This window comes from Lissotriton vulgaris, chromosome 1_1 (assembly GCF_964263255.1).
Source record: "Lissotriton vulgaris chromosome 1_1, aLisVul1.2, whole genome shotgun sequence".
Taxonomy (NCBI): domain Eukaryota; kingdom Metazoa; phylum Chordata; class Amphibia; order Caudata; family Salamandridae; genus Lissotriton; species Lissotriton vulgaris.
In genome coordinates, this window is record NC_141685.1 from 846,972,940 (window position 1) to 846,998,822 (window position 25,883).

At 40.4% G+C, this 25,883-nt stretch overlaps 1 protein-coding gene across 5 annotated transcripts in view; it reads left to right on the top strand.

Annotated features, from left to right (window-relative positions):
* The window catches only part of NR5A2 (nuclear receptor subfamily 5 group A member 2), a 356,855-nt gene that overhangs the window by 117,082 nt on the left and 213,890 nt on the right, over positions 1-25,883 (top strand). For all 5 annotated transcript variants that reach the window (XM_086957712.1, XM_086957721.1, XM_086957737.1 and 2 more), the window contains 3 exons: positions 3,762-3,880; positions 7,244-7,385; positions 13,610-14,256. In XM_086957712.1, coding sequence (XP_086813838.1) covers positions 3,762-3,880; positions 7,244-7,385; positions 13,610-14,256 — 908 coding nt within the window. The remainder of the gene's footprint in view (positions 1-3,761; positions 3,881-7,243; positions 7,386-13,609; positions 14,257-25,883) is intronic.

Genomic DNA, 25,883 nt, shown 5'->3' on the forward strand with positions numbered 1-25,883 from the left:
TGACGCTGGTGCGGGGGTCCCCAGGGCTCGCGGGGGAGAGCCCTCACTATCGAACTCTCTCGATCCTTGCTGAGGATCACACTGCATCTGTGCGGGGCTGCCGGGCACATGAAGCACTGCAGCGCCTGCGGCCGCGGTAAGTCACTTTCCGTCTCCATTCGTTCATTGCAGACTAGTATAGGTAGGCAAGGCCGATTTACCACACATGCATATACTAATCCGCCCACAACGTGTTTACATCAACCTGTACGCCTACCAGTCAACCACCATCTTTCTGTCTAACGCTCTATTATTCTATTTTCCCATCTGTATGCATTTCAAATAAAACTTTTGGCTATTCGTCCATCCACCCCTCGTCTGTCAGTCCAACAGTTAGTCAGTCCAGTCAGTGTGTCTGACTCCCTTACTTAGGATCACCACCGGATCTGTCTGTCTGTCTGTCTGTCTATTATCTATCTATCTATCTATCTATCTATCTATCTATCTATCTATCTATCTATCTATCTATCTATCTATCTATCTATCTATCTACTTCGTACATATACGTTGACCGTTCAAACTATCTGCTTATCAGTCTGTGCCTTTATTAAACTACCTCTACACCTACCTAATAAGACATCTTATTTGTGTGAACGTATGTATATTCTTTATGAATATGCTCGTGCATAGGCGCATGTTTTTGTTTGTATAAAAGTATATTATTCCATATATTTGAAATGGCTTTATCGATTTATCATCACATCAAAAAATGGATGCACACATACATATTGAATAAATGATATACCTTTATATTTTTGCCTGTATTTATAATTCTAAAATTTCCTTAACATCTGTACTGACAGTATGGAATTTGTATTTGATTGTGTAACTTTTACATTTTCCTATCTTTTTGTATATGTTTTGCTCACAATTCTGTTTCAAGGGAAATGTCTACTGGCTGGCGAGAGGGGGTGATGGCATGCCTTACGTCATATATAATAAACATGCCTATTATTGAGCGCTCTAAGGCAGAGGCAGCAGCAATAAAATGCCATATGTTGACTGATAAGTAACTCACTGGTTGTAGTAGTGTAGTCCAAATTATACTTGAGCGCTTTAACAAACCCAATACTCTATCATGGCATAAATATTGTCTGAAAAAAAAGTAGGGGCATAGTTAGTTACAAGCCCCTTTTGCCACCATAATGTCACTCATTTTGTTGTTGTGGTGGCGATACGGGCTTCGTCTTAAGTCACTTAACGTGGCATAACGCTGCCTTATAAATAAGGTCCCTATCATGCTATACTTAGCGTGAAAGGGGTGGGCAATGGGTGTTGTGGTGGGCGTTCCGATGCAAGACCCATTGATTTCGACACTGCCCCATATTTACAAGGGGTCTGTAAATATGAGGCAGAGCCAACATTAAGACCAGGAACAACCAGGTCTTAACAGGGTGCAACAAGGAGAAATGCATTATTTCTATTTGTTTTTGCTGTTTTTATGTGTGCTGCATTGTGTAGCACACATAAAAACAGCAAACTGCCATGCATGATTGATTGTTTATGTGCAGGAAGATGTCCCTTTGTGCACATAAACAATCATTCACCACAACGCAGGCACCCTTGCACTATGGTGCAAGGGTTCCTGCATTGGCACTAGTCAGCTAAATTTAGCGCTATTGCAGGGGGAAATGCAGGGCTGCACCGTATTGTTGTTGGAATTAATCATAGAACATCTGCACCCAAATGGAGCAATATTACTGTAATATTTAGGGCGTTAAATTTATGCCTGACAACATTTTATATCTCTATGCTGGCATACAACCTTCTAAAACTACAACAGCTCCAAGTTAGAGAATTTGCTTAGAATTGGACGTTTTAAACCTAGTATTATTCAGAACCATGCCACAGCTAATCCCTGAACTGCAGAAAGAGCGGTAGCAGTAAAGTGACATTTCACTGGAAGATATGAGTGTGCTCTGATCTCTGAAATCAATGTTCTGTATCTCAGAGTGCAGGGACTTTCCATAGTCACTTTCCATTTGGCCACCATCGGAAAATGTTGACACATCTCTGAAGGCCGACAGAACTGTCGCCACAAGTCCTTCACCCTCACCCATGAAGTCCTAAAATATAATTTGAACAGCAGTTTTTACCAGGATTTACTACATACGGTTAAAAAAATTATTGAATTTTAATTGTTCACTTTTTCTGTTTTCTTGAATCAGTAGAAAGTTAGTTTCATATTACACAAAAGTTATGATACCATTTTATTTTTAACAAAATATTTTAAAGTATATTTACTGTAATGGGACTGAGGTTTGGGGGCAGAATCCACATTGGGGATATCATTACACTAGGTAGAAACTAGAATATTTAAAAATGATCGCCTTACTAACCGAATATACCATGTCTGGGACTGGCTAAAAGTTGTTTTCGGACACATGTTTGCTTAAGTAGTAAAATTGCCCTTTATTTTTATGTGTGAAATCTATCATAATGTGCCATGGAGACCCCCCGAATGAACCCCTTTGGGCTGTTGAGGCCTCCCTTCTAGTTTTATTTGCGTACCATCTCATGTTCATAAAAATTATATTTGATAACTTATTTTTTTACATTCTCCAATGTGAAAATGTCCTTCTTACCGTAGTGGCCCCGTGTGAGTTTTCATTTACAGATATTACATAGGTACTCAGACCAAAGAAAGTGCATGAAATCGCGAGTCAGTAAGATCAAGGAGGTGTAACAGTGGTTTACCTTTAACACGAAAACCTTCCAGGTACATCAACAGGAGAAAACACTTCTTTACAAAAAATGATTTTTATCCTCTCTAAGTACACCCAAACTCTTCCCATTACCTAGCCCAGCACACAGCTGGACAGAGTAAAAAAAAAAAGGCCAACTTTGTGGCTCTGAATTACACACAACAGGCTACTAAAACATTGTGGGGCTTATTTATGAGCCCGTGAGACTTTTTTGTGCCACCGGTGCAACACTTTTTGTGATGCAGCAGCGGCATAAATAATGTGCCATGTTGCGCCCTATTTACAGAGTGTAGCATCTAGGGAAATGCGTCACTTTGTAAACCCCTGCGCTACATTATACCTGCGTCAAGTATAATGTGTGCAGGGTGGGCATTCGCCCGCATCAAAGCCTCGTAGAAGTGATACATTGAAATCTGTAAGATTTCAGTGCGACACTTCTAGGATGTCATTGCGTGAAAACCTTACGCTTGCCTAATGGCAGGCGTAAGGGTGATGCAGGTTCTTTCACGTGGGGCTCATGTAAAAGGAAACATTACTGGAGATGAGTCTGTTTTCAGACACACCCCAGCAATGTGCTACTTTTGCACCTACAGATGCGTCAGAATTACAGACGTATCTGTAACTCCTTGTGACATGATGCATCATACAGTAAATATGACGTATCAATCATGTCGCAAGGAGGGCGCACTGAGAAGTTTTGCATCGCTGCTTTCACGCAGCGATGAAACACTTCTCATAAATGAGTCCCGTCTGTGTAAAATCTTACTGCACCTGATTTTGAAATCTTGAGCACTTTTAAAGAAAAACACTTAATTTACGATCTGGGACAGCTGCATAAAAAAGTCAAGTTGCTTTATTTTGTCTGCAAGTACTCAAAATTGTGATGTGTGGCTGTAATTTATGTGCCTGGCTTTGGTTAACCAGTATTTGTGAATTACACAGTTAGAACATTTCTCCATTTGTATCACTGTCCCCTTCAATAAGAAATTAAGTGCAAGCATGTTTTCTTTCTTGTAGTGTCTCAATATAAAATGGTGAGTTACTCCTATGATGAAGATCTGGAAGAACTCTGCCCCGTTTGTGGCGACAAGGTGTCAGGTTATCACTATGGGCTCCTGACTTGTGAAAGCTGCAAGGTAGGGTATCAGAACATCTAACTAAATGCATTTTACACAGTTAAAAAAAAGTTGAAAACGTGGTTTGACTTTGGGCATGCATATTTCAATTGTGTAAAATCAGCACAGAGAACTATAGTCTTCAAGCTAACATTTGTGGTATTTGCGTAGAAAATGTGTTGTAAAGGGTTTGATTGGCTGTGCAAGAGAGGGCATCATGGTTGGGAATAGAAAGTGCAAAGTGAAATTAAATTTGAATGTATCTCAAATTCAGGTCCAAACTAATAATGCTGATGTTTATTTTTCATACCATACCAATATTAGACATTACAGTGGTTTCGAATGCATTCATTTTAAATTCAGATTGTGTGATTTTTCTTCAGTGGTGGTCCCCCAAGTTTAATTTTCCTATCTTTGATTATGACGAGAAAACCTTGTTTAGGGAATTTTGACAAAATATTACGGTTTATCATTCTAAGCTAAAGACATTGCTTCTTTAATATTGGAAGGGCAGCATTTTCTTAACTCATTTCTACGTCTTTTTAAGATGGTTTTGATATTCCTATGTCAGTGGTTTATATGGTTTTAACTTGCACTCAAAAACTTACATTGGTTTTACATGATTTTAAGGCAGAATGATTTAACATTATTCATCATAAGGTATAGTTAGGCATTTGATTGCTGAGTGGGGTTAAAAATGGAAAATATTATTGAAGTTTATGTAGGGCCTTGCATACATATTTTCAATGTCTGCATAAATATTGGCATTAGAATACTTATTTATGAAAAATCTTATACAGTCGGACTCTCATAGCCTCAAGAGGCATGATGGACAAGAAGGGGCGTAATGTGAACACAATATCAGTACAGAGGGCTAGTGTCTTCAAAACAGTACATTGCCTTCGAGTTACCCAAACTCATCCCACATGCAGCAATGGGCACTGTCATCAAGCGTCAATCAACAGGGCAGACCTTTGAATTTTTCAACTTTTTAGTTTATTAAAAGTTGACTTTTGTTGTTATTGTAAGAATGGTTGTTTGACAAGGAATCATTCTGGGATATCACAAGCAGTAATCACGATGAAATAGGGCACAAAGTCTCCTTATCGGATGCTATGAGGAAGTTATTTATCAAAGTTAGTCAACACATTAGGAAAAAAAACTCAACGCCGGCAGTTAATGCTACTCTTGTAAGATTGTCACAATGCTTATTTGAAAAGTCATCGGCTTGATTGTTGTGGCGGCTTCTCATGCATTCTTCTTCCTTATTGTAATGCTATACTTAACATTTAAGTGTGTCTTTGGTGCCAGAAATAATCCAAGAGGTTTATGATGGACTTCCTCTTAAGAAGGATCCGCTTATTTCCTCAATTTAAAAATGGAAATTTAAAGGTTTTTTCCGACATAGCCAGTCGTGTAAGTGAAAAGCGTTGGAATAATCAATTTTATCGAGATTTTCTGCAGTGCCAGCCAGGCCCCACGAGCACTACTGTATACTACTGTATAACCTACAAAGCAACTACTGTGACGATTTGTAGCTTCTATTTTTATAATTTTCACAGTAAAATTAAATGAATATACTTCTTGATTGGGTCAGAATTCTACATATGAAAGTTTTAACACTTTAACATACAGTATCAAGTCGGCCGTTAGAAAGGAAGAAAAGCTACTAGTTTTAAGAATTGTTTAAAAATCCTTTGTATTTATGCATCCTGTAGGAGTGTGTCATTTAAACTTTTGTTGCAGTTGTTAATACATGTGATAATCTGGGATCCTCCCTAAATAGTTCATTTGAAGAGTCTGTGGGCATGGACAGCCCAGATGCACACATTTGTGCCCCAAACACATCCCTAAAATGACCTTGCTAACTGCACGAGTTTGTTACAGATTTATGATTGACAGAGTGTAGAGCACTGCAGTGGAGCACACTGTAATACAATACAGGTCTCTTATGTGGCCTTAGATTACACATTGTTGACAAAAGGACACGTGCTTGACCGTCGGGCTGTTAAGTCTTTGTTTGTTGTGTTGTGAAATACTCTTACATGGAAACCTGATGAATAATTAATGTGCAACATTCATAAGGTTGTTACTCCAGGGATTATTGTTAGCAATCCAGAACAGTAATTAAACAAACATTGGTAAATCTGATATGTTTCGCCATATACAACTTTTTGGCTATGCCAGTGCTTTTTGCAAATACTGCGCATCATTGGCAAAAAAAAGAAGTTAATATGTAATATGGCACATGATGTTGCAAACCACATCATTCTGAAGATGTGTGCATGCGTTATGAGGTATGCACGTTTGTACATCGCCTTCAATGGACATGACAACAGAGTGACGTGGATACTATTTTCTTTTTTTTAATTTACAGATCTAAGATGATGAACTCCACTTAGATGAGTTAATTAAAAAAATGATATCTATGTGATCAAATTTCTTTTTCGTGTAACAGAACCCTCAACAGCAAATGGTAACTGCCGGGAACTTCGAAAAACTGTAGTTAAAAACATATAAATGTCCACAAGAGGTGGCTGAGTTGCAAAGGAGGGGCTGGGAGAAGCCAAGGGGAATGGGCATTGCATCAACTCTATGTAAAGAAACATGCACACCCTGGCACTCAAACAATTAGCTGGAATCCCAAACGAACAAACCTCTGCTTCAATTGCAACCTTAATAAAGAACTCTTCAGACTCACAAAAGGAGCGTATACTATGTGCTCATGTGAATTGATGTACACTTTTGCTTACATCCATTTTCATGGATCAACGTGAAATTGAAGAATCCACTAATAGATAACTTTATAATAACTATCCCCTACAAAAGTGTTTTCATTTTTATTTATCTTACCCATAATTAAATCCTTGATGTTAAAAATAAGGTGTGCGTGCTAACCACTAAACACACCCATTGCCTTCTCACTGACACTTACTCTTTCCCTAAGCCCACCACTAACCCTAGTCTTCACCCTATTTTTAAACCTTTAGGTTCATTTACCACTTAGCAGCCCTTCAAAAACAACAAGAAACGTTTCTTTGTCTTCATGTTCTTCAATTTTTTCTTCATTATTATTTTTCTCTTTTGAGGTCTTCTACATTTTAGATTCGTTTTTTATTTTATTTCTTAATGGTAGTACCTTCATTTTCACATTATGCTTTGTCCTAACCCTACAATTGGTAATGAATGCTGGCTATATATTTTGCACAAGTACAGTTAAAAAAATTCATCAATTAAATGTAGTTTTCTAACTGTAGTTCTTCATTAACTGTCATTGCAGTCATTAAACAAGGGTGGACTTAACTGAGGCTTGTAAGATAAAACTTTAAATGGTAAATTCGTTGTGATTAAAAACACTTGTTGATTTTCCCATTTGTTCTACAGGGATTCTTCAAAAGAACGGTCCAGAACAACAAAAGGTACACGTGCATAGAGAACCAGAGCTGCCAAATTGACAAAACACAAAGGAAACGTTGTCCTTATTGTCGGTTTCAAAAATGTCTGACGGTTGGCATGAAATTGGAAGGTAAGGCTTATTTAAGAGCTCAATATCAAACCTAGGTGTGTCTATTTTGGCCAACACAATTTTGAAGGAATTCAGAGAATCCCTATACCATATAAAAAGGAGGGGTGTACGAAATTTGCAAAAAAATGTTGGGTGTATTTACGCAGGATGTCAGGAAAATTATGCAAAAATATGAAAAATGTAGACTCTTCATATTTTAGAACAAAATGTTTCTGTGCATCAATTTTGATGTGAGGACATATATTGCGCTGAAAATATAATATGAAAACATACAGGTGGCATGAGCCAGAGCCCATCGTTGTTGGCCATTCGTGTATTTAGCACGCTCTTAGAGTAAGCTTTTGCTGTGAACGGCACAATGTGGCATAGCAGCGTAATTTTGGGAATTGCTCAAAAGCAGCTTATTGAGAAATTTACGAAATCATGTAAATTACACCAGCATAATTTAAATTTCACTTCGGTCTAGTAAAAATATCACATAAAGCAAACAATGTGGCTTTTTAGAACTAAAGTTTAATTTAACATTCTATTCCATTCTGAGACCTACACCCATGGATCACCGCAAGGGAAACAATAAAAGTACAAGATTACAATGATTTCAAAAGAAAAGTGCAGCATCCCCAAAGCGGTGTAGAGCTATTTGGAAACCCTACTCCATGGTCTCCCAAGAGAAAATAGAAAATAAAAATAAATAGAGCCTAATGTCTATCGAACGATAACGCGTGGTACCTTGATGAGTGGGGGCCTTTTTCTTTTTGAAAGAAACTCTTCTCATAGGATTCTATTAATCTGGTTATGCACTTGTAACTCGGATGCCCGGTATGCCCGTTAAGTGAGGGTACGGTACTATATTGCGCTTTTCTAAGTTAGGGTGGATGAACCTAGGTATGCTCTAAAATGTTTGTGTTCCTCCCAATCCCTCCTGCTTGTCTGTTGAATATGTCCACCATATCTCAGTTATTGCAGTATAGCACCTTGATTTGCTACTGAATTTAACCTGTGGGTCATCTAATCTAAAAACAAATAAAAAGGGTTCCATGGTTAAAATCTAGATAGTCGGAGCTTCTGCTTACACCAGTATCTTGAGATAAAAACTTTAAATATTTATTATTTTTATTCATTTTATTTGTATAGTGTGCAGCTCCATGAAGGTGTTCAGGTAGTGAACAGACCTAAATTATTAGCAACTGACTAGGCAGCCGAACTATGACAGAGAACCTTAACCTGCAAATAGCCAGGCCTCTACTTGTTTGCAAAAGGTGGGACGGTTCACCATAAGTGGCAGGGAGTAAACTATTGTCTTGCATTTGGGGAATAATTTTTGTATCATTGAGATAACTTGGCAGATTTTGTAGGAGACATAACAGTATTAAAATACTAAAAGGGAGATGAAAAATATACAAAACAGAGAAGCAAGACCGCTAGATCGCTCAGGGATATTGCTGTGGGTGGCATGTAGGGTTAATGGTGTGTGTGTTGCTAGCATGCAATTATTGCATCCTTTTTGCAGGGCTTTGATTTCCCCTCACATTCCGTTCTCATTTGATAAAGTCCTTGTGTGGGCGAATTGGTCCAGCAGAATTATGTGCCGAGTGCACAATCTCACAAGACCTGGACAGTTTTCACCTTGACCAATTTTCTTGCTCTGTGGCACGTGTACTACTAACGCAACACACCTCAAGGAGGTCATTTGCAAGGATTCACAGAAATCCTGCCTCATTAAAACTCAAGAGGCTGGATTTTCTTTGGGAATCCTTGGAAATGGATGGCAATGCTGATGGAGCCTCGCATGGGGAAGCAGGCCACTATCTCTTCATTGAGAATAGCAGTGTTGAATGACAGCCACTCTCCCACAGAGGGACGAGATGCAATATTTTAAGAGAATAGCAAAATGCTAAGGGAACATCTGAAGGCGTAAGCATCCGTCCATGGGACTTCTGAATAAATGGGTCAGCCTGCTGGAGAGCATGATTGGGGCAATCCACAAAACTATGTGCTGCTTGTGCCCAACTATAATTCTACACATGGGCGTACTACATGGAAAACATGTTTACCCTCATTTTAATCTCATGAATGGGCGAAGAGGGCTTAAAGTAGATTTGAAAGGGTCCACCACAAAACATCAATTGATAGAGGATGTGGCCTAACAGCTAGAATGGTTGACCTCGAACCTAGGGAAATGGGTTCGAGTCTTGGCAGGGATGCCCAACATCCTGTGATTATGGGCAAATCACTTAATCTCCCCGTGCCTAACAAAAAAATATGAATGTGTCTGAATGTAATGCAACTGGTGCTCATGTAAAGCGATCTGATACTTTCAGGTCTAGTTTGTGCTATATGAAACTCCGGAAAAGAAAATAGTCATCTTTTTCAGCATGACCGGCAAATATGCTGATAACCTAGCCCTGGAAACGTGATGAGGTTGACGTTCTCTCCTGACCTGTCCCTACTCAACCACATCAACTGCATTCAAACAGCCCTGAAGGAGCCATTGTACGAATTAATATTGAGGTACTACTCAAGGGAAGTGCAAGCTGGGTTCGTGAAGCCAGAAAAAAAAACTTTATATATATGTTTGCGACATATATGTCAAATTCTATACAGTCTCAACAGCAGCAATATATATCAAAAGGTGCATATCAATATTAAAACAACTTGTCCCACCATATGCCTATCATTGGCTTATATATATCATACCTTTGTCAGGTAGCCTTCAGAAAAATGTCTCAGAGTCCCTACTTTCCTATTGTGCCTCATACTACCCTCTCAATTTTATTCGCTGTATCATTTTTGACTGATTGTACTTTGGAATATCGAGTACAAGAATATTGGGGCACACCGATAAAGTAGCCAAAATATCGAGGGACAAAATATCGAAGGGCAAGTGCATATTGGGAAATATAGATTTATTCTTCTTAACTCAACATTATATACCTTGATGATATATGTATAGTCAAGATGTATAGATTTGTGGGAGTTAGATATAGAATATCTAACTATATATTCACCTTTCCATATTTTGACCCTGAATATTTGAACCTTTCTGACCATATCTCCAGGTTATCTTCCACGTTGTCATATAGCATGAAACCACACCCATAGCATACTTGCAGTATATTCACATGGGAGATACTGAGAGAGTAGTTACCTTTTTGTTAACTATTTGTATTTCACAATATCAAGGACAAAATATTGCCTCACAAAAATATCCTGGCCTAAATATCACAAAGGCAAATGCACATCAGTAAGTATGGATTTACTGTTCTTATTCCACGCCCACATGCTATCAAGATACATATTTAACGTCAAGGTACATCGATGTGGAGTTACGTTCAATAAACCTATACTTACTTTTCAATATTTTCATTCTCAAAATTTTGTTCCTTGATATTATTTCCATTATAACTTGGATTTTGGATTGGGTGGAGTTTTCTGCCCAGAAGTGGGTTCAAAGAATTCCACAATATTGCAATGTCCTGGGAAAATTCCTTTCTCCCTAACCCATAGACTGGATACGTAGGGTCGTGTCTGGCATTCTGGCAGTTCCCAGCTTCTGTGCATGTAGATGGCCAGCATATGGCAGGTGCACATTATATTTAAGTTTGCTGAACTGGCATAAATCTGTACATTCACAACAAACCTGCTTCCATATAACATACAGACCAATGTAAATGCTTTCAACAATAAACTGTGGACTTATTGTAATCAATTTTGCTCAGATTGACCCGGCACAGTAAATTTTCAGGTGTAAACAAATCTCACACTTTAACCAAGGGTACGCCTATGATTTATTTCCGCCTTCTCTTGTTTTCAAAGTTTGCACCTCCCTTTAACCCCTTAAGTGCTGCCGTCGGCCATCGAACGTCACGAGCACTACCTTCATAGTGCTGCGCACGTCCAACGACCGACGCGGCCCGCCCATTTTTCAGAAGTGCCGTAGTATGTCAAATACAGCGCATTCCTTCCCTTTCCCAGTAACGCAGCGCAGAAAGGTGACTTTCTGAGTGCTCTGCATTACAATTTTATAACTGTGGACCTAAATGTACTGCTTTCTGCAATGACAGTGTGTGAATGTCACACATTTTTCTTTTGTGCCAAATGCGTGCAACACACACGAACACAAAAAGAGATTCATGACATAGGGTATTAAATTCTGAATTGTAAATATTATACATGTGTCTGCACACCAGAATGAAATTCATTATTTTTACACCTGCGAAACACAATTAGGTATACATTTTCAGTGAGTGCTTTATTGCGAGTGGTGCGCTGACTTGCCATTATTCATGCAAAATATAAATCAAGTTGATGATGTAAGGCCAATAATTATTGCTCGGGATTCCTCTTGGGAGGATATATATTGAAAGAATTGCAGATGTGAAACAGATAAATACCCATGCTTCACCAGACCGTGGTAATTTAGCACTTAAAGCTTGTTGTGTGTTTCATAGGCCTCTGTGAAATTTGTAATATGCAAGTGTAATCTTGCATAGTTACTGACTATAGAGTTTTGCTTATTTTTTGTAATATTCTTTTTTTAACCGCCATTTTGTTCACATAATTATTCTCTCGCATGTATTTCATTTGACTTTTGTAAGTGTGGTATGGATTCACAGTCCGTTTTCATGCGAGAAATCAGCCACTTGAATTACATGTAATATGACGAATTTTACACAAGTTTCACAAAATTAATTCATTGATATCAGTGGAGAAATATAAAATTGTCAGCTCATTCTAGAAGGACACTTTTGAAGGAAGGTAGAAAAACGTATGCTAGATTCTTATAATAAGACGTTATATTTGTTCCACTCTGGTGTGTAGTTCATTAGGAAGGATAAGGGTCACCCAGGTAGATCGCAGGGAGAAGAAAAGTTGCACTCTGGGGCCCATTACAAGATGGCTGCCGCACTGAGATGTATCAGTTATCATTACTACTATCATGCTTTGTGCCTTCAGAGTCAAAATGCTGTAAGTAAGACACCTCCGAAGAAAGGTCTTATATCACATATCAAAGTTTTGCTATGCTTTTAGTTTCTTCATAGGCTGTCGCTGGAGGGCACTGACGATAAAAAAAGATTGAAATATAATGTGCCAAGAGGTGTCTGTCCACCTGTCTTTTCAGCTGCTTCTCTGGTCTTTTTTGGATGTGTACCCCCATTATATCTTCGTTTGCCTTTAGTTGTCTCTCTTTTTATTTTGTAATCTCTCTTTCAATTTCTCCTTATTTTTCTGCCTCTTTGTCTCCTCTCAGTCTCACTCTTTCATAGATCCACTTTCTCTATCCCTCTTCCTGTGTCCCTCTGTCTCTCCTCTATTAATCCCAACCAATCTATTTCCCAATTTTCCTCTGTCTCTTTTCCTCATAATTATCTCAGACTCATTTCACACTTTTTTTGAAAGTAAGACTTGTAATTACCCAGGCCTTTTCGGATATTTCTTTTGTGATTCTGAATACATAATAAAATAAGAACTCTGTATCAATTTCAAAGTTAAAATAGGGCAAACTTTAGCAGAGGAGAACTTCGTGCGTCTTCTACGTGTCACTAATCAGCCATCTTGTTCCTCTGCCTCTCTGCCACTGGGTGAGGAAGTCTTTGAGTAAAGCATTGGCACACCCTTACTGTAGGTGCTTGAGCAACAAACTTTAAGGTGACCCGGATTAGATCCCAAGTCAGGTGCGAGGCTGGATTGCTTCATTTGTTTATAATAATACTCATAGCTAAAGCTGCACGAATGTCAAACGATGGAAAACGATTGACCTTTTAATTTAAATGTTACATTCGGGTAACAAAAAAGGTTGACACTGTAAAAAAACAGTGTCAACATTTAAGTCTCTTGTAAAAAAAGAAGATACATTTAAAAAATGGTAAACAAAGTTACAAAAAGTAGATAAATATGATTTATGCTTGAAAACAATGACTCTAATTGACCAAACTAACAGCTGGAGGACTTCAAGGAAAGCATGCGATGTATGCCTGTTAATTGAAGTAGGGATTTATATTTTCTTTTGTTTCTAGATGCTTAACACTTCTTTTTTAGTAGAACATCGTATAAAGAATAAATATCTTCTTGGGTATTTAGTATATTTTCGAATGTTAACCATTAGACATTATTTAGACCCCTGATTTCCTTTTTCTAGAATGTGATATTTAACCTCTTCCCCCTCCTACTGTAGATACCACAACACACTAATGTATATCACGCTTTCTTCTTATTCTCTCTAGCCGTGAGGGCAGACCGGATGCGTGGGGGCCGAAACAAATTTGGACCAATGTATAAAAGGGACCGTGCGCTGAAGCAACAAAAGAAAGCGCTCATCCGAGCCAATGGACTCAAATTGGAAGCCATGACTCAGGTGATTCAGGCCATGCCCACTGACCTCACAATATCTTCGGCCATTCAGAACATCCACTCTGCCTCCAAGGGCCTACCTCTCAACCATCCTGCCTTGCCCCCAACGGACTATGACCGAAGCCCATTTGTGACCTCGCCCATCAGTATGACAATGCCCCCGCACGGTAGTCTACAAGGCTATCAGCCCTACGGACACTTCCCAAGTCGGGCCATCAAGTCTGAATACCCTGATCCGTACACTAGCTCCCCCGAGTCAATAATGGGCTACTCCTACATGGATACCTATCAGACTAACTCGCCCGCGAGCACCTCGCACCTGATAGTGGAACTTTTAAAGTGTGAGCCAGATGAGCCTCAAGTCCAGGCGAAAATTCTTACCTACTTGCAGCAAGAGCAAGCCAACCGAAGTAAACACGATAAACTCAATACTTTTGGCCTCATGTGCAAAATGGCTGACCAGACACTGTTTTCCATTGTGGAGTGGGCAAGGAGTAGCATCTTCTTCAGAGAACTTAAGGTAAGTCCCTTCTTTTACTTATGCATTTGTTTTTATGCCATTTTGTAGAACACACCGTAGGCTTAGAATTGACAAAAAGGACACGGTCAAAACTTCTGCGTTTCAGCTAAAAAAATGCGCTTGGTTAATAGAGTGCGTTCCTCACTTTTGTGTTATTTATCATGCTGTTATCGTGCTGTCACCATTTACTGGTGTCCAAAACACACAGCTCTGTATGTCTATAGTTTTTCAAGGGTCGATATGTCATGCACTAAAATCCATTGCAAACTGTGAATAATTAAAAAAAAAAGTAAAATATTATTGTCATCCCTGTTCTTTGCTAAGCAGTGCTGTGTGTCTTGGAGATGAGAGTCACCCAATAGTTCCTTACAATAGCACCGAATGTCTTAAGCTCTGATTCCGAGCTAGGTAGAACCCCATGAGGACATTCCCATTGGAAGGAATTATCATTACCGACCAGCATCTCTGCATGGAATTTTTCCTACTACGAACTAGACATCTCGGAACGGGGAATAACTGTTTACACAGAATACAATGTAGAATTCTACATGGTATTCCATTTACTACCTACTAAGAGCAGGGGGACTGCAGACTGGGCCACACTGTGGGGTAGAAGGGAAGCTGAGGGGGGTTGGAAGGGTAGCTTGAGGGAAAGCGAAGAAACGTTTTGGTTGGGGGAGTATTGCATGGTCCACCTTGGCAAAGACTGGGTTACAGAGCTCCAAAGCCACATACGGTTTTACCAGTTGGAATGTCCATGGCCTTAATATTCAAGAGGGTTAAACAAATGAATTGAGAGAGAGGTAACCTAATTTGTCAGTCTTTTTCTTTCCTGCCACTGGATCAAAGGACGGGGATTCCCCTGAAGCCAGTGTGGGGAATCCTGCCATGCTATCCGCAAGAGAGATGGCTTTAACTCTTCACAGTAAGTCAGCTCCAAATCCTTCCATGGGATAATATTGTGATGGGAATTAATGGGAATCCTGCCCTGTTTACCTCACTGCAGTCCTTGATCAGGACATTGCTGAGGACCTTGTAAAGAGGCAGGACATCAGTTTCCAAAGCAGTGTAATGGCTGAATGAAGCATCAGTCTGTGGGTTTCTCCATCATTGGAGACCCCAGCATATATCGGAGGTCAACACCACCTAAGAACGTTACAAGCTCTTCACAAATCTCATAGTGGTTCAGAAGCCAGAACATCCTCTTCTCCTTCATCAGTAATCCCAGGGTGCAGTTTATGGCACTTGGCTTCCATCATAGAGCCAGGCTGTAAAGAAGTAGCAGCAGTCTGTTCTACAAAGTTGTTCAGCTACTCTTGAGACAGACATGCTATGCTTGTTTGGCATTGAATATGCAGCAGAGACCTGTACTTCTGCAAGCGCTACCATTTGAAGAAGCAAGTGTCTCTGTATTATGATATGCTGTTGTGCTCCCCTCGTCACGTGGCACAGTGCCGCTGGCAACTAACCACAGTTGCCATTATACAATTTTTGTTGATGGTTTGTTGCCTGGCAACCAGCATGATGGTAAGGAACCAGGGCCGGACTGGGAACCACAACCGGCCCTGGCAAAGTGCTCGGCCGGGGAGTGGGGGTTGGAGGTGCGGCCAAGCTCTTTACCGGGGCCGCATTTCGGACGATTTTGGTAGGGGGCCTATTTTGCAGCTATGCTACAAAAACGGCACTCTAACGAAAACGGCCCCCAGGGGCTCAAAACCGGCCCCTACCAATGCAGCGCACTGGGGGATTGCCCGGTGCCCGCTATGGCCAGTCCGGCCCTGAAAGGAACATGCAGACCGGCGCCATGCTAGAATCAGGCAGACTGCATTCCCACTTCCTGTAGTGATGATCTCAGTAGCACGCAGCGGCGTAGCTCTCGATAATGCAGGATGTCTGGCTTTATTTGTTATTGGTGCAGGGGAACTTTGAGGCAGCTGAGGTGACGATCCAGAGCGGGAACAAAAAAAGAATAGCAATGACCAGCACATTACAGCAGGAGTGCTGTTATCTGGATGGAGTTTTGCAAAAAAATGTAAACAAATCACCCGTCTCGAATGCAAGGCAGGAAGACAGGAAGTATAGGCCATCTAATGGGCCAGGAAACCTCTGATGGCAGCAAGGGAGGCGTGACAAAAGGCAAGGAAAGGATAAAAATACAAAATAAAAAGTACGTTGTTGTGCTATGATTCACTCTAATAAGGTAAGAACCGATTAGAGGAAGACCGTCGATGAGGAATTAAGAGGCCTGTCACACAAAGGTAAAGAAAATGCAGAAAAGGGACACATTTCCAAAGGCAACATAAAAATGAAAAGATGAAAATGAAAATCCGATGGATGGAAATCCAATGACTCAGAAAAGAAATTGAAAATTTTTAGATAAGAGGAAAATTGTACATCCGATAGATTGGAAAAATAAACCTATGAAAATTGAAAAGGCAGCACTCAGTCTTCAAAAAAGGAGGTTGAAAGGTTATATTATACGTCCTGAGATGCAGAACTCATGTAGAAGGTAAAAAAGTATTCACGGTAATGGCCAAATATAAAAAGAAGTGATAGAGACGAGAAGTAAAAGAAAACAAATGCGATTTTGGGAACAACATATTGCTCACTTATTACTCATAGGTGCACGCAACTATTTTAGTATTCTTCCAGTTGAGACAGATGTAGACCAGCCTAACCAAGCCTTAATCATTTCATATTGATAGCTTTGCAAATGCAGCACTTACTGCTACAGTCTGTCCATGTCTTTGTTTATGGAGCACTTACTGCCAAAGTCCATATATGTGTTTGCATATAGAGAGCTTGCTGTCCCAGTCTATGCATCTGTTTGTATATAGAGAGCTTGCTGTCCCAGTCTATGCATCTGTTTGTATATAGATGGCTTACTGTCCCAATCTATGCATCTGTTTGTATATAGAGAGCTTGCTGTCCCAGTCTATGCATCTGTTTGTATATAGATGGCTTACTGTCCCAGTCTATGCATCTGTTTGTATATAGAGAGCTTGCTGTCCCAGTCTATGCATCTGTTTGTATATAGAGAGCTTGCTGTCTGAGTCTATGCATCTGTTTGTATATAGATGGCTTACTGTCTCAGTCAATGTATCTGTTTGTATATAGAGTGCTTGCTGTCTTCTCAGTCTATGCATCTGTTTGTATATAGAGCGCTTGCTGCCTCAGTTATGCATCTGTTTGTATATAGAGGGCTTACTGTCTCAGTCTATGCATCTGTTTCTATATAGAGCGCTTGCTGTCGCAGTATATGCATCAGCTTGTATATAGAGCGCTTGCTGTCCCAGTCTATGTATGTTTCTATATAGTGTATTTCCTGACATATTCTATAGATGAGCATCAATATAGAGTGCTTGCTGTCTCAGTATATGCATCTGCTTGTATATAGAGCACTTGCTGCCTCAGTCAATGCATTTGTTTTTATATAGAGTGCTTGCTGTCTTCGTCTATGTATGTGTTTGTATGTAGAGAATTTCCTGGCACATTCCATAGACCAGTTTGCATAAAGAGTGCTTCTGCTTCAGTGTGTGCATGTGTTTGTATATATAGCACTTGTTGTCTCAGTCTATGTATGCATTTCTATATAGTGCCTTTCCTGACATATTCTACAGATGAGCATGTATATAGAGCGCTTGCTGTCTCAGTCTATGCATCTGCTTGTATGTAGAGCGCTTGATGTGTCAGTCTATGCATCTGTTTTTATATAGAGCACTTGATGTGTCAGTCTATGCATCTGTTTGTACAGAGAGTGCTTGCTGTCTCAATCTATGTATGAGTATCTATATAGTGAATTTCCTGACATATTCTATAGATAAGCAGGAATATAGAGCGTTTTCTGTTTCAATCTATGGGCCACTTTGCATATAGAACACTTGCTGCCTCAGTCTATGCTCTTTTTGTATATAGTGCACCTCCTAACACATTCTATAGATGAACATGTATAAAGAGCTCTTGTTACCACAGTCCATAGATGTGTTTGTGTATAAAGCGCCTCCTGCCAGAGTCTTCACATATTTGTAAATAGAGCACTTGCTGCCAGTCTATACATGTGTTCGTATATAGAGCACATGCTGCCGCAGTCCATGAACGAGTTTGGATATGGAATGCTTGGACTCATAACCCATAGATCCATATGTATATGGAGCACTTGCTGTCATAGTCTATACATGCGTTCGTATTTACAGTACTTGATGCCACAGAGCTTAGAGAATTTTGTATATAGGGCACTTGCTGTAACAGTCTATAGATTTATTTGTATGTAAAGCACTTGCTGACAGTCTGTGGATCCGTTGTACATATAGCACATGCTGCTCTATTCTATAGATGCCTTTGTAAATAGAATACTTGCTGCCTGCCTATAGATGTGTTGTATATTGAACACTTGCTGCCACAGTCCACAAATTTATTTGTACATAGAACACTTGCTGACACAGCATAGAGATGTGTTTATATATACACTATTTGCTGTCAATCTATAGATACATTTGTAAATAGAGCACTTGCTCCCATCGTCCAATCATGTGTTTTCCATAGAGAGGGCTTGCTGCCACTCTACCGATGTGTTTTTATATAGAGCGCACTTTCTGACACAGTCTTCTGATGCCTTTGTTGATGGATTGCATGATGGTATGGGTTTGGTTGTAGATAGAATCTTTGCTGACAGCACCTTTTTTGTAGATAGAGTGCTTGCTGATGGTGTTTTGTTTGTAGATAGAGTGCTTGCAGACAGAGTCTTTTTTGTAGAGTGCTTGCTGATCGTGTTTTGATTGTAGATAAAGTGGTTGCGGACATAATATTTTTTGTCGACTGCTTGCTGATGGTGTTTTGATTGTAGATGGAGTTCTTGTTGCTGACAGTCTGTTGATGCCTTTATAGATAAAAAGCTTGCTGACAGTCTTTTGATTGTAGGTAGAGTGCTTGCTGATGGTGTTTTGATTGTAGATAGAGTGCTTGTTGCTGACAGTCTGTTGATGCCTTTGTAGATAGAGCGCTTGCCGATAGTCTTTTTTGTTTGTAGATAGAGTGCTTGTTACTGGTGTTTTGATTGTAGATAGAGTGCCTGATGACAGCCTTTTTTGAAGAAAAAGTGCTTGCTAATGGTGTTTTGAGTGCAGATGGAGTGCTTGTTGCTGACAGTCTGTTGATGCCTTTGTAGTTAGAGTGCTTGCTGACAGTCTTTTGTTTGTAAATAGAGTGCTTGCTGATGGTGTTTTGAGTGTAGACGGAGTGCTTGTTGCTGACAGTCTTTTGTTTGTAGATAGAGTGCTTGCTGATGGTGTTTTGATTGTAGATAGAGTGCTTGCTAACAGCCTAATGATGCTTTTGTAGATAGAGTGTTTGCTGACAATCTTTTGCTTGCAGTCTTTTCTTTGTAGATAGAGTGCTTGCTAATATTGTTTTGAGTGTAGATGGAGTGCTTGTTGCTGACAGTCTGTTGATTCCCTCGTAGATCGAGAGGTTGCTGACAGTCTTTTGTTTGTAGACAGAGTGCCTGCTGATGGTGTTTTGATTGTAGATAGAGTGCTTGCTAACAGCCTACTGATGCTTTTGCAGACATAGTGTTTGCTGACAATCTTTTGCTTAGTAGTCTTTTCTTTGTAGATAGAGTGCTTACTAATGGTGTTTTGAGTGTAGATGGAGTGCCTGCTAATGGTGTTTTGGGTGTAGATGGAGTGCCTGTTACAGGCAGCCTATTGATGCCATTGCATATAGAGATCTTACTGACACAGTCCATCAATATAGTTGAATACAGAGAGCTCTTGCTCACTCTGTTGAAGTCTGTTTGATAAAGTGGTTGCTGACAGTGTTCTGATTGGCTGTATACAGGGATCACTGACAGAATGTTGGAAACAGAAATATTGAGTCAAAAATATCGAGGACTAACATATGGAAATGGTAAGTGCAAATAGGCAAGAATAGATTTACTATTCTTAACTCCACATCTACGTACTTTGAATATATATATATATGGAAAAAGGCAGTTGTACTGCCGAAAAAGTGTCTTTCCTGTGTTCCTGTGCCCTGGGTAACCTGATCCAATAAACAGGTTTATTTACCCTGACTTCGAGTGCCGATTTTCATTCACCTATCGAGGTATTGAATTATTTTTTGATATATATATATATATATATATATATATATATATATATATATATATATATATATATATATATATATATATATATATATATATATATATATATATATATATATATATGTATATATATATATATATATATATATATATATATACATATCCTCAAAGTACATATATGTGGAGTTATATATAGTATAGCTTTGCTTACCTATAGTAACTTACCATCACAATATTTGTGTACTCAATATTCTTGACTATATATTTTGGTCCATGGTAGTTCTGTTTCCTATATTATGTCTAAATACCATATACAGCGTGCTTGGCTGACATCCATTGATGTCTTACATATAAAGATCTTCCTGCCACAATCTATCGATAGGTTTATATGCTGAGAGTACACCACACTCTATCCACTCTTTGTGCCGTTTTGCTGACCCCTTTGTGTACAGAGCACCTGCTGCCATTGTCTGCTGACATGATTGTAGATTGTGTATTTGCTTCTGCAGTATGAAATGCCCGTGTGTTTAGAATGCTTGCTACACAGTTTTGAGGTTTCAGGGTGACCTTTGCAAAATCCATTCCTATTACCCTTTTGAAGCAAATGAACTGTTTTCAAAGTGTAGCATATAATGGGCACACTTGACATATCAGGCGTTAAAAGTGATCATCAACCTACCACTCGCAAACCCCAGTAGCGTTTGCATTAGCCTACTCAGCTATGCTGGCAACCTAAAATGACAGCTCATAGTACCGCAGTGAGCGCTGCAGCAAGAAAAGAAACTGGGATGTGAGAAAGAAAAATAAAGACCGAAAAAGAGTAAAAGAGAAAAACAGAGAGAAAGAAAGAGAGAAAAAGGAGAAGGGCTGTAAAAAACAGGAGTTAGAGAAAGAGAAAAATTAAAGAACGAAAGCATTAAGGGAGAGGGAGAATACAAACGACAGAACTACAAAGAGAAAATGAGAGAAAGACGTAGAAAGAGGAAAAAGGGGGAGAATGAAGAAAATAATAAAGTGGAGAACAAAAATAAACAGAAAGGAGATGAATGCAAAATACAAAGAGAAAGAAAAGCAAAAGGAGGGAAGCAAGAGAGGGAGGGGAACATCACATTTCTGCATTCTTTGGGCCTCATTTATGGGATTTTGGCGTGTGTAGTACAGCAAGGCACCTCGCTGTGCTGCACTACACCAAAGTGAAAGGACAGGAATGCACCGTATTTATCCCTGAACTGTCGGCAGCCTAGCGCCAATTAGGCACCTTTGCACCATAAACAATCTTAAGAGGCGTTTTCCTCTTTCTATGTGTGCTGCTGCAGCACAAATAGAAAGAGGAAAAAACAAGGAGAAATAAACATATTTCTCCTCGTTACGCCTCGCCTCAGGAGGCGTATGGATTTGGTGCTTCCACAGGTTGGCATCATTTTGTAAATTTGGGGCAGCATCAAATTCCACTGGTGTTGTATGGGCAAACCTACCGCAACATCTTGGAACGTCTCCTGGGTGCAGAGTGAGGCGACACAACGATTTGCGCTGCGCGGCCGTACTCCTGATTTATGAAGTCACTCAAAGCCACACCGGGTGGCTTTGCGCGGCTTCATAAATCTGATTGAGAGCCCTGAATCCTGCATGTCCCATTTTACTTTGTGCAAAAGTGACGCAGGGCTCTCATAAAAAAGCCCGTTTATGATTTTATCTGTTTCTCTCCGAGAAACATAATCATTTATTTCAAATGTGTTCCATTTCTTACAGTGTCTAGGGAAGAGATTTTGAAAGTGCAGCTTTAAGTGAGCAGCCAGGGCCTGCAGTGGCTCTGATGTTGCCAGTCCCCTTATCAAAGCAGGAAGTGTAGAGCAGAGCCGTGATGAAAGGCGCCTCCTGCAGCCTTCGTTCAATTAGGCATCTCACAGAGGGAAGGAAAACACAACAGGCCGCTACCGACAACACTGCGGTCTCGGGGGTCCTGCTGACGAGGAAGTCTCGGAGCCGACAGCTCTCAGCGTGCACTCCTGCGCGTGTCTCACTCAATAATGCCCCGATATAAAGAACCGTGCTCCTGATATGTTATTCAAATTATGCTTTTGCTAAAGAGCCTTACATAGAACTTATATTAATAATATCAAGCCAGAAGGATGACCAGCTGAGTCAAACTGGCTGTGATTGACAGCTGCCACCTGTAAATTGCTCTAAAGGTCAGATGTTAACACAAATTGCCAGTTGCAACTCATGCAATTCTCTGGGTTTGACACAGTAAAATGACTTTTTGGTCTGTATTCATCCCATTTTGTGAGTCAGAAAAATATGTTCGACTTTCAAATCAGTTCAAAACCCCTTAGTGAATGACAATGAAGAAGGTGGTATGTATCAATGGGCTGTGGCCTCAGTTGCAAACCATTGGGCAGTTACTGGAACCTCAAAGGAGGAAAGGAAGTAGTAACTGATTTGCAATGGTGGAAGGTGTCCACTTGGGACAACTTTCCCTACGTGAATCATATCTGCAGCTTCAGGGGGAGGATGCTACCCACAATGTTTTACCATATGTTTTTTTTTTAAAGCAGCACCATTTACATTATGGACCATGGGATCCTTTGAAAAACAAACTTAAATGGGGCTAAATTATACATTCAGGTTCATTTATGAGAAATGACGCATTGCTGCGTGAAAGCAGCGATGCGTCAATTCTCAGTGCCCACTCCTTGCGACATTCCTGATGCGTCATATTTAATGTATGACGCATCATGTCGCAAGGAGTTACAGATACGTCAGTATTTCTGACGTATCTGTAAGCGCAAAAGTGACGCATTGCTGGAGTGTGTCACAAAAGTGACGCAACTCCAGCAATGCGTCCTTTCACATGGGGCAAGCCCCATGTGAAATGGCCTGTGTCAGTCTTACGCCTGCTGTGAGGCAGGCACAAGATTTTGATGCAACGGCGTCCTAAAAGTGATGGCGTCACTTCTACGGCCCTTCCTTGCGTCAATACGCCCCCTTGCATACATTATACCTGGCGCAGGTATAATGTGGCACAGGGGTTTACAAAGTGACGCATCTACCTAGATGCGTCACTTTGTAAATATGGAGCAACAAGGCGCATTTTTTACGCCACTGGTGCGTCACAAAAAGTGACGCACCGGCAGCGTAAAAGTGACGCACAGCCTCATAAATAAGGCCCATTGTGCCCTTGGGCGCAAAAGGCATGTGCGCCCACTCTGTGTGCCCTGGGGGGCAAAATGTCATCACAGAAGATGCCGCAGACACCTATGCAGCCATTTCTGCAATACTGATAGTGCTGGAGTATATGTGGCAGCAGCTCTATCATGAGAGGGTGTTCCCACATATGCATGGGGGTGTGACCCCATGAAAATTTGAGAATCACTCAGCATCTGCGCCTGCGCTGTTTTATGAATGCAGGCACAGAGGAAAACATGCCTTTAGGACGTGCTCCGAAAGTGTGCAGAAAAAGGTGGCACACTTTCAGTGCACCTCCTAAAGGCAGACCTCTGGAGGGGAGAAAGGGGGTCACTCACTGCACCTGTCTGCATGGCGATCTCTTTCCCCTCTTCAAAGTGCAGGCAGCATGCCACTTACACTGTACAACCCAGAACGGCTTTGAAGCAGCCCCTGCTTATTTCACTTAAATGCACTGCCCCAAGGGCATTCTTTCTAATAGGGCACACTGTCTCTGTGTACGCCTGACTCATCTTTTAAAAAGTGCGCTGTGGCACAAACAGGGAAAGTGCGCCATATGCATAAAATGGCCCCTGGTAGTCTGTTGTTCCCTGCATGCCACCATCCCTGGGTTTGCTGCCAATTGCAGGGGTGAAAAATAGTGACCTGTCTCATTAATATACATTAGGCAGGTCCTCTATACTCCTTGAGACTGCTAATTTTGCAATGTGACCTCTTAGTACAAGGGGCTTTGAAATACATTCGTTTAAGGGATTTAAATCTTTTAGATGGGTGCCCAAATAAGTGTTATTTTACACAATTGTGGGTCTAGTGACACTTTGCTCGCCCTTCACGTTCTATAGAGTAACATTACAATGGTTAATAGTAACACCTGTTATTTATAGTGCTTAGAAACTGTACGTGAGGGCAAAGCTCTATATAAACAAGTTCATGTTGGAATAATAAGATTGATAAAAACACTACATAGCAAATGTAGACTGAATAGTCTGAAAGTGTTCACAAGAGATGCTATTTCTACTTATTTCAGTGGTATTCATCCTGTTAGGCTCTTAAGCATGAAACGCTGATTCTGCCCTTTTGGGAATCAAACAAGTAACTTTTATATTCTAGAAAGACCTTCAGACCGGAGAATTTATTCCTCTGAGGTATCACACTGGCAATCAAGGTCCATAAAAAACTTTATAAATAAATACATTAATTAATTAATGTGACCACATATAATGGCACCTGGTAGGGGGGTGCCTGCAGTGCCATTTAATCCGACTGGAGGGGAGAATCAGAGTCCATATTCATCCCAGTGAGGTCCCACTCATGGTCCAAAACTTACAGAGTAGTGTGCTTCCTTTCCACCAACAGTGCTGCGTTGCCTCATCCAGGCTATGAATTGCTAATCAAACAAGATCACAAGGCAATGCAGTAAAAGGGGAGCTCGCGCTAGCAGGATGAGTACAGAGAAGACAGCAGGGGGCATATGTACAAGAAAGTGATGGAGTGCGGCGTTAGCCTTCTTGGCTTAATGCCGTGCTCCGCCACTTCTGAAACGCAGGGCTAGACAGTATTTACAACAATACGGTGCAGCCCCACGTTTCCCCCAGCGCTGGTGCTATATTTCAATGCCTAGCGCCAACACAGGCACCCTTGCACCATAGTGCAAGGGCACCTGCGTTGTGGAGAATGATTGTTTATGTGCAGGTAGGTGTCCCGTTCTCTACATAAACAATCTTGAAGGACGATTTGTAACACACCTAGAAGTTGCAACTCATCATTTTTTAAATGATTTTTTATGTGCAGGACACCTTCCTGCACATAAACAATCATGCATGGCGTTTTGCTGTTTTTATATGTGCTGCACACAGATAAAAACAGATAAACGAGGAGAAATAATGCATTTCTCCTTGTTGCGTCCTATTAAGATCAGGTTTTTCCTTGTCTTAATTTTGGCGCTGCCCTATATTTATGCCACCATTGTAAATATGGGGCAGCATCAAAATCATTGGGTCTTGGGGAAAACAACTTAGGCTGGTGTATGTTTAGGGAAAAAACTGTTTATCTAGCGAGGGGACGCCTTCGAAAATGGTCTTTGGTATGGGGACCCTGGAATTCTTACAGAGGAGAGATTTGTGTGCCACCCAGAACTGTTGAATTCGATGTGCCCTCTTCTACGTGATGTCCCTAATCATGTGTTTCTGTATTCTTCCTTTACCCCCTGATGTGCTGTCAGTATTATGGCATTACCTCTGTACTGAGATTTTTGCTGACGTTTTGTTTAATAAAAAGAATTATTTAAAAAAATCAATGGGTCTTGCAACGGAACGCCCACCACAAAACCCATTGCCTA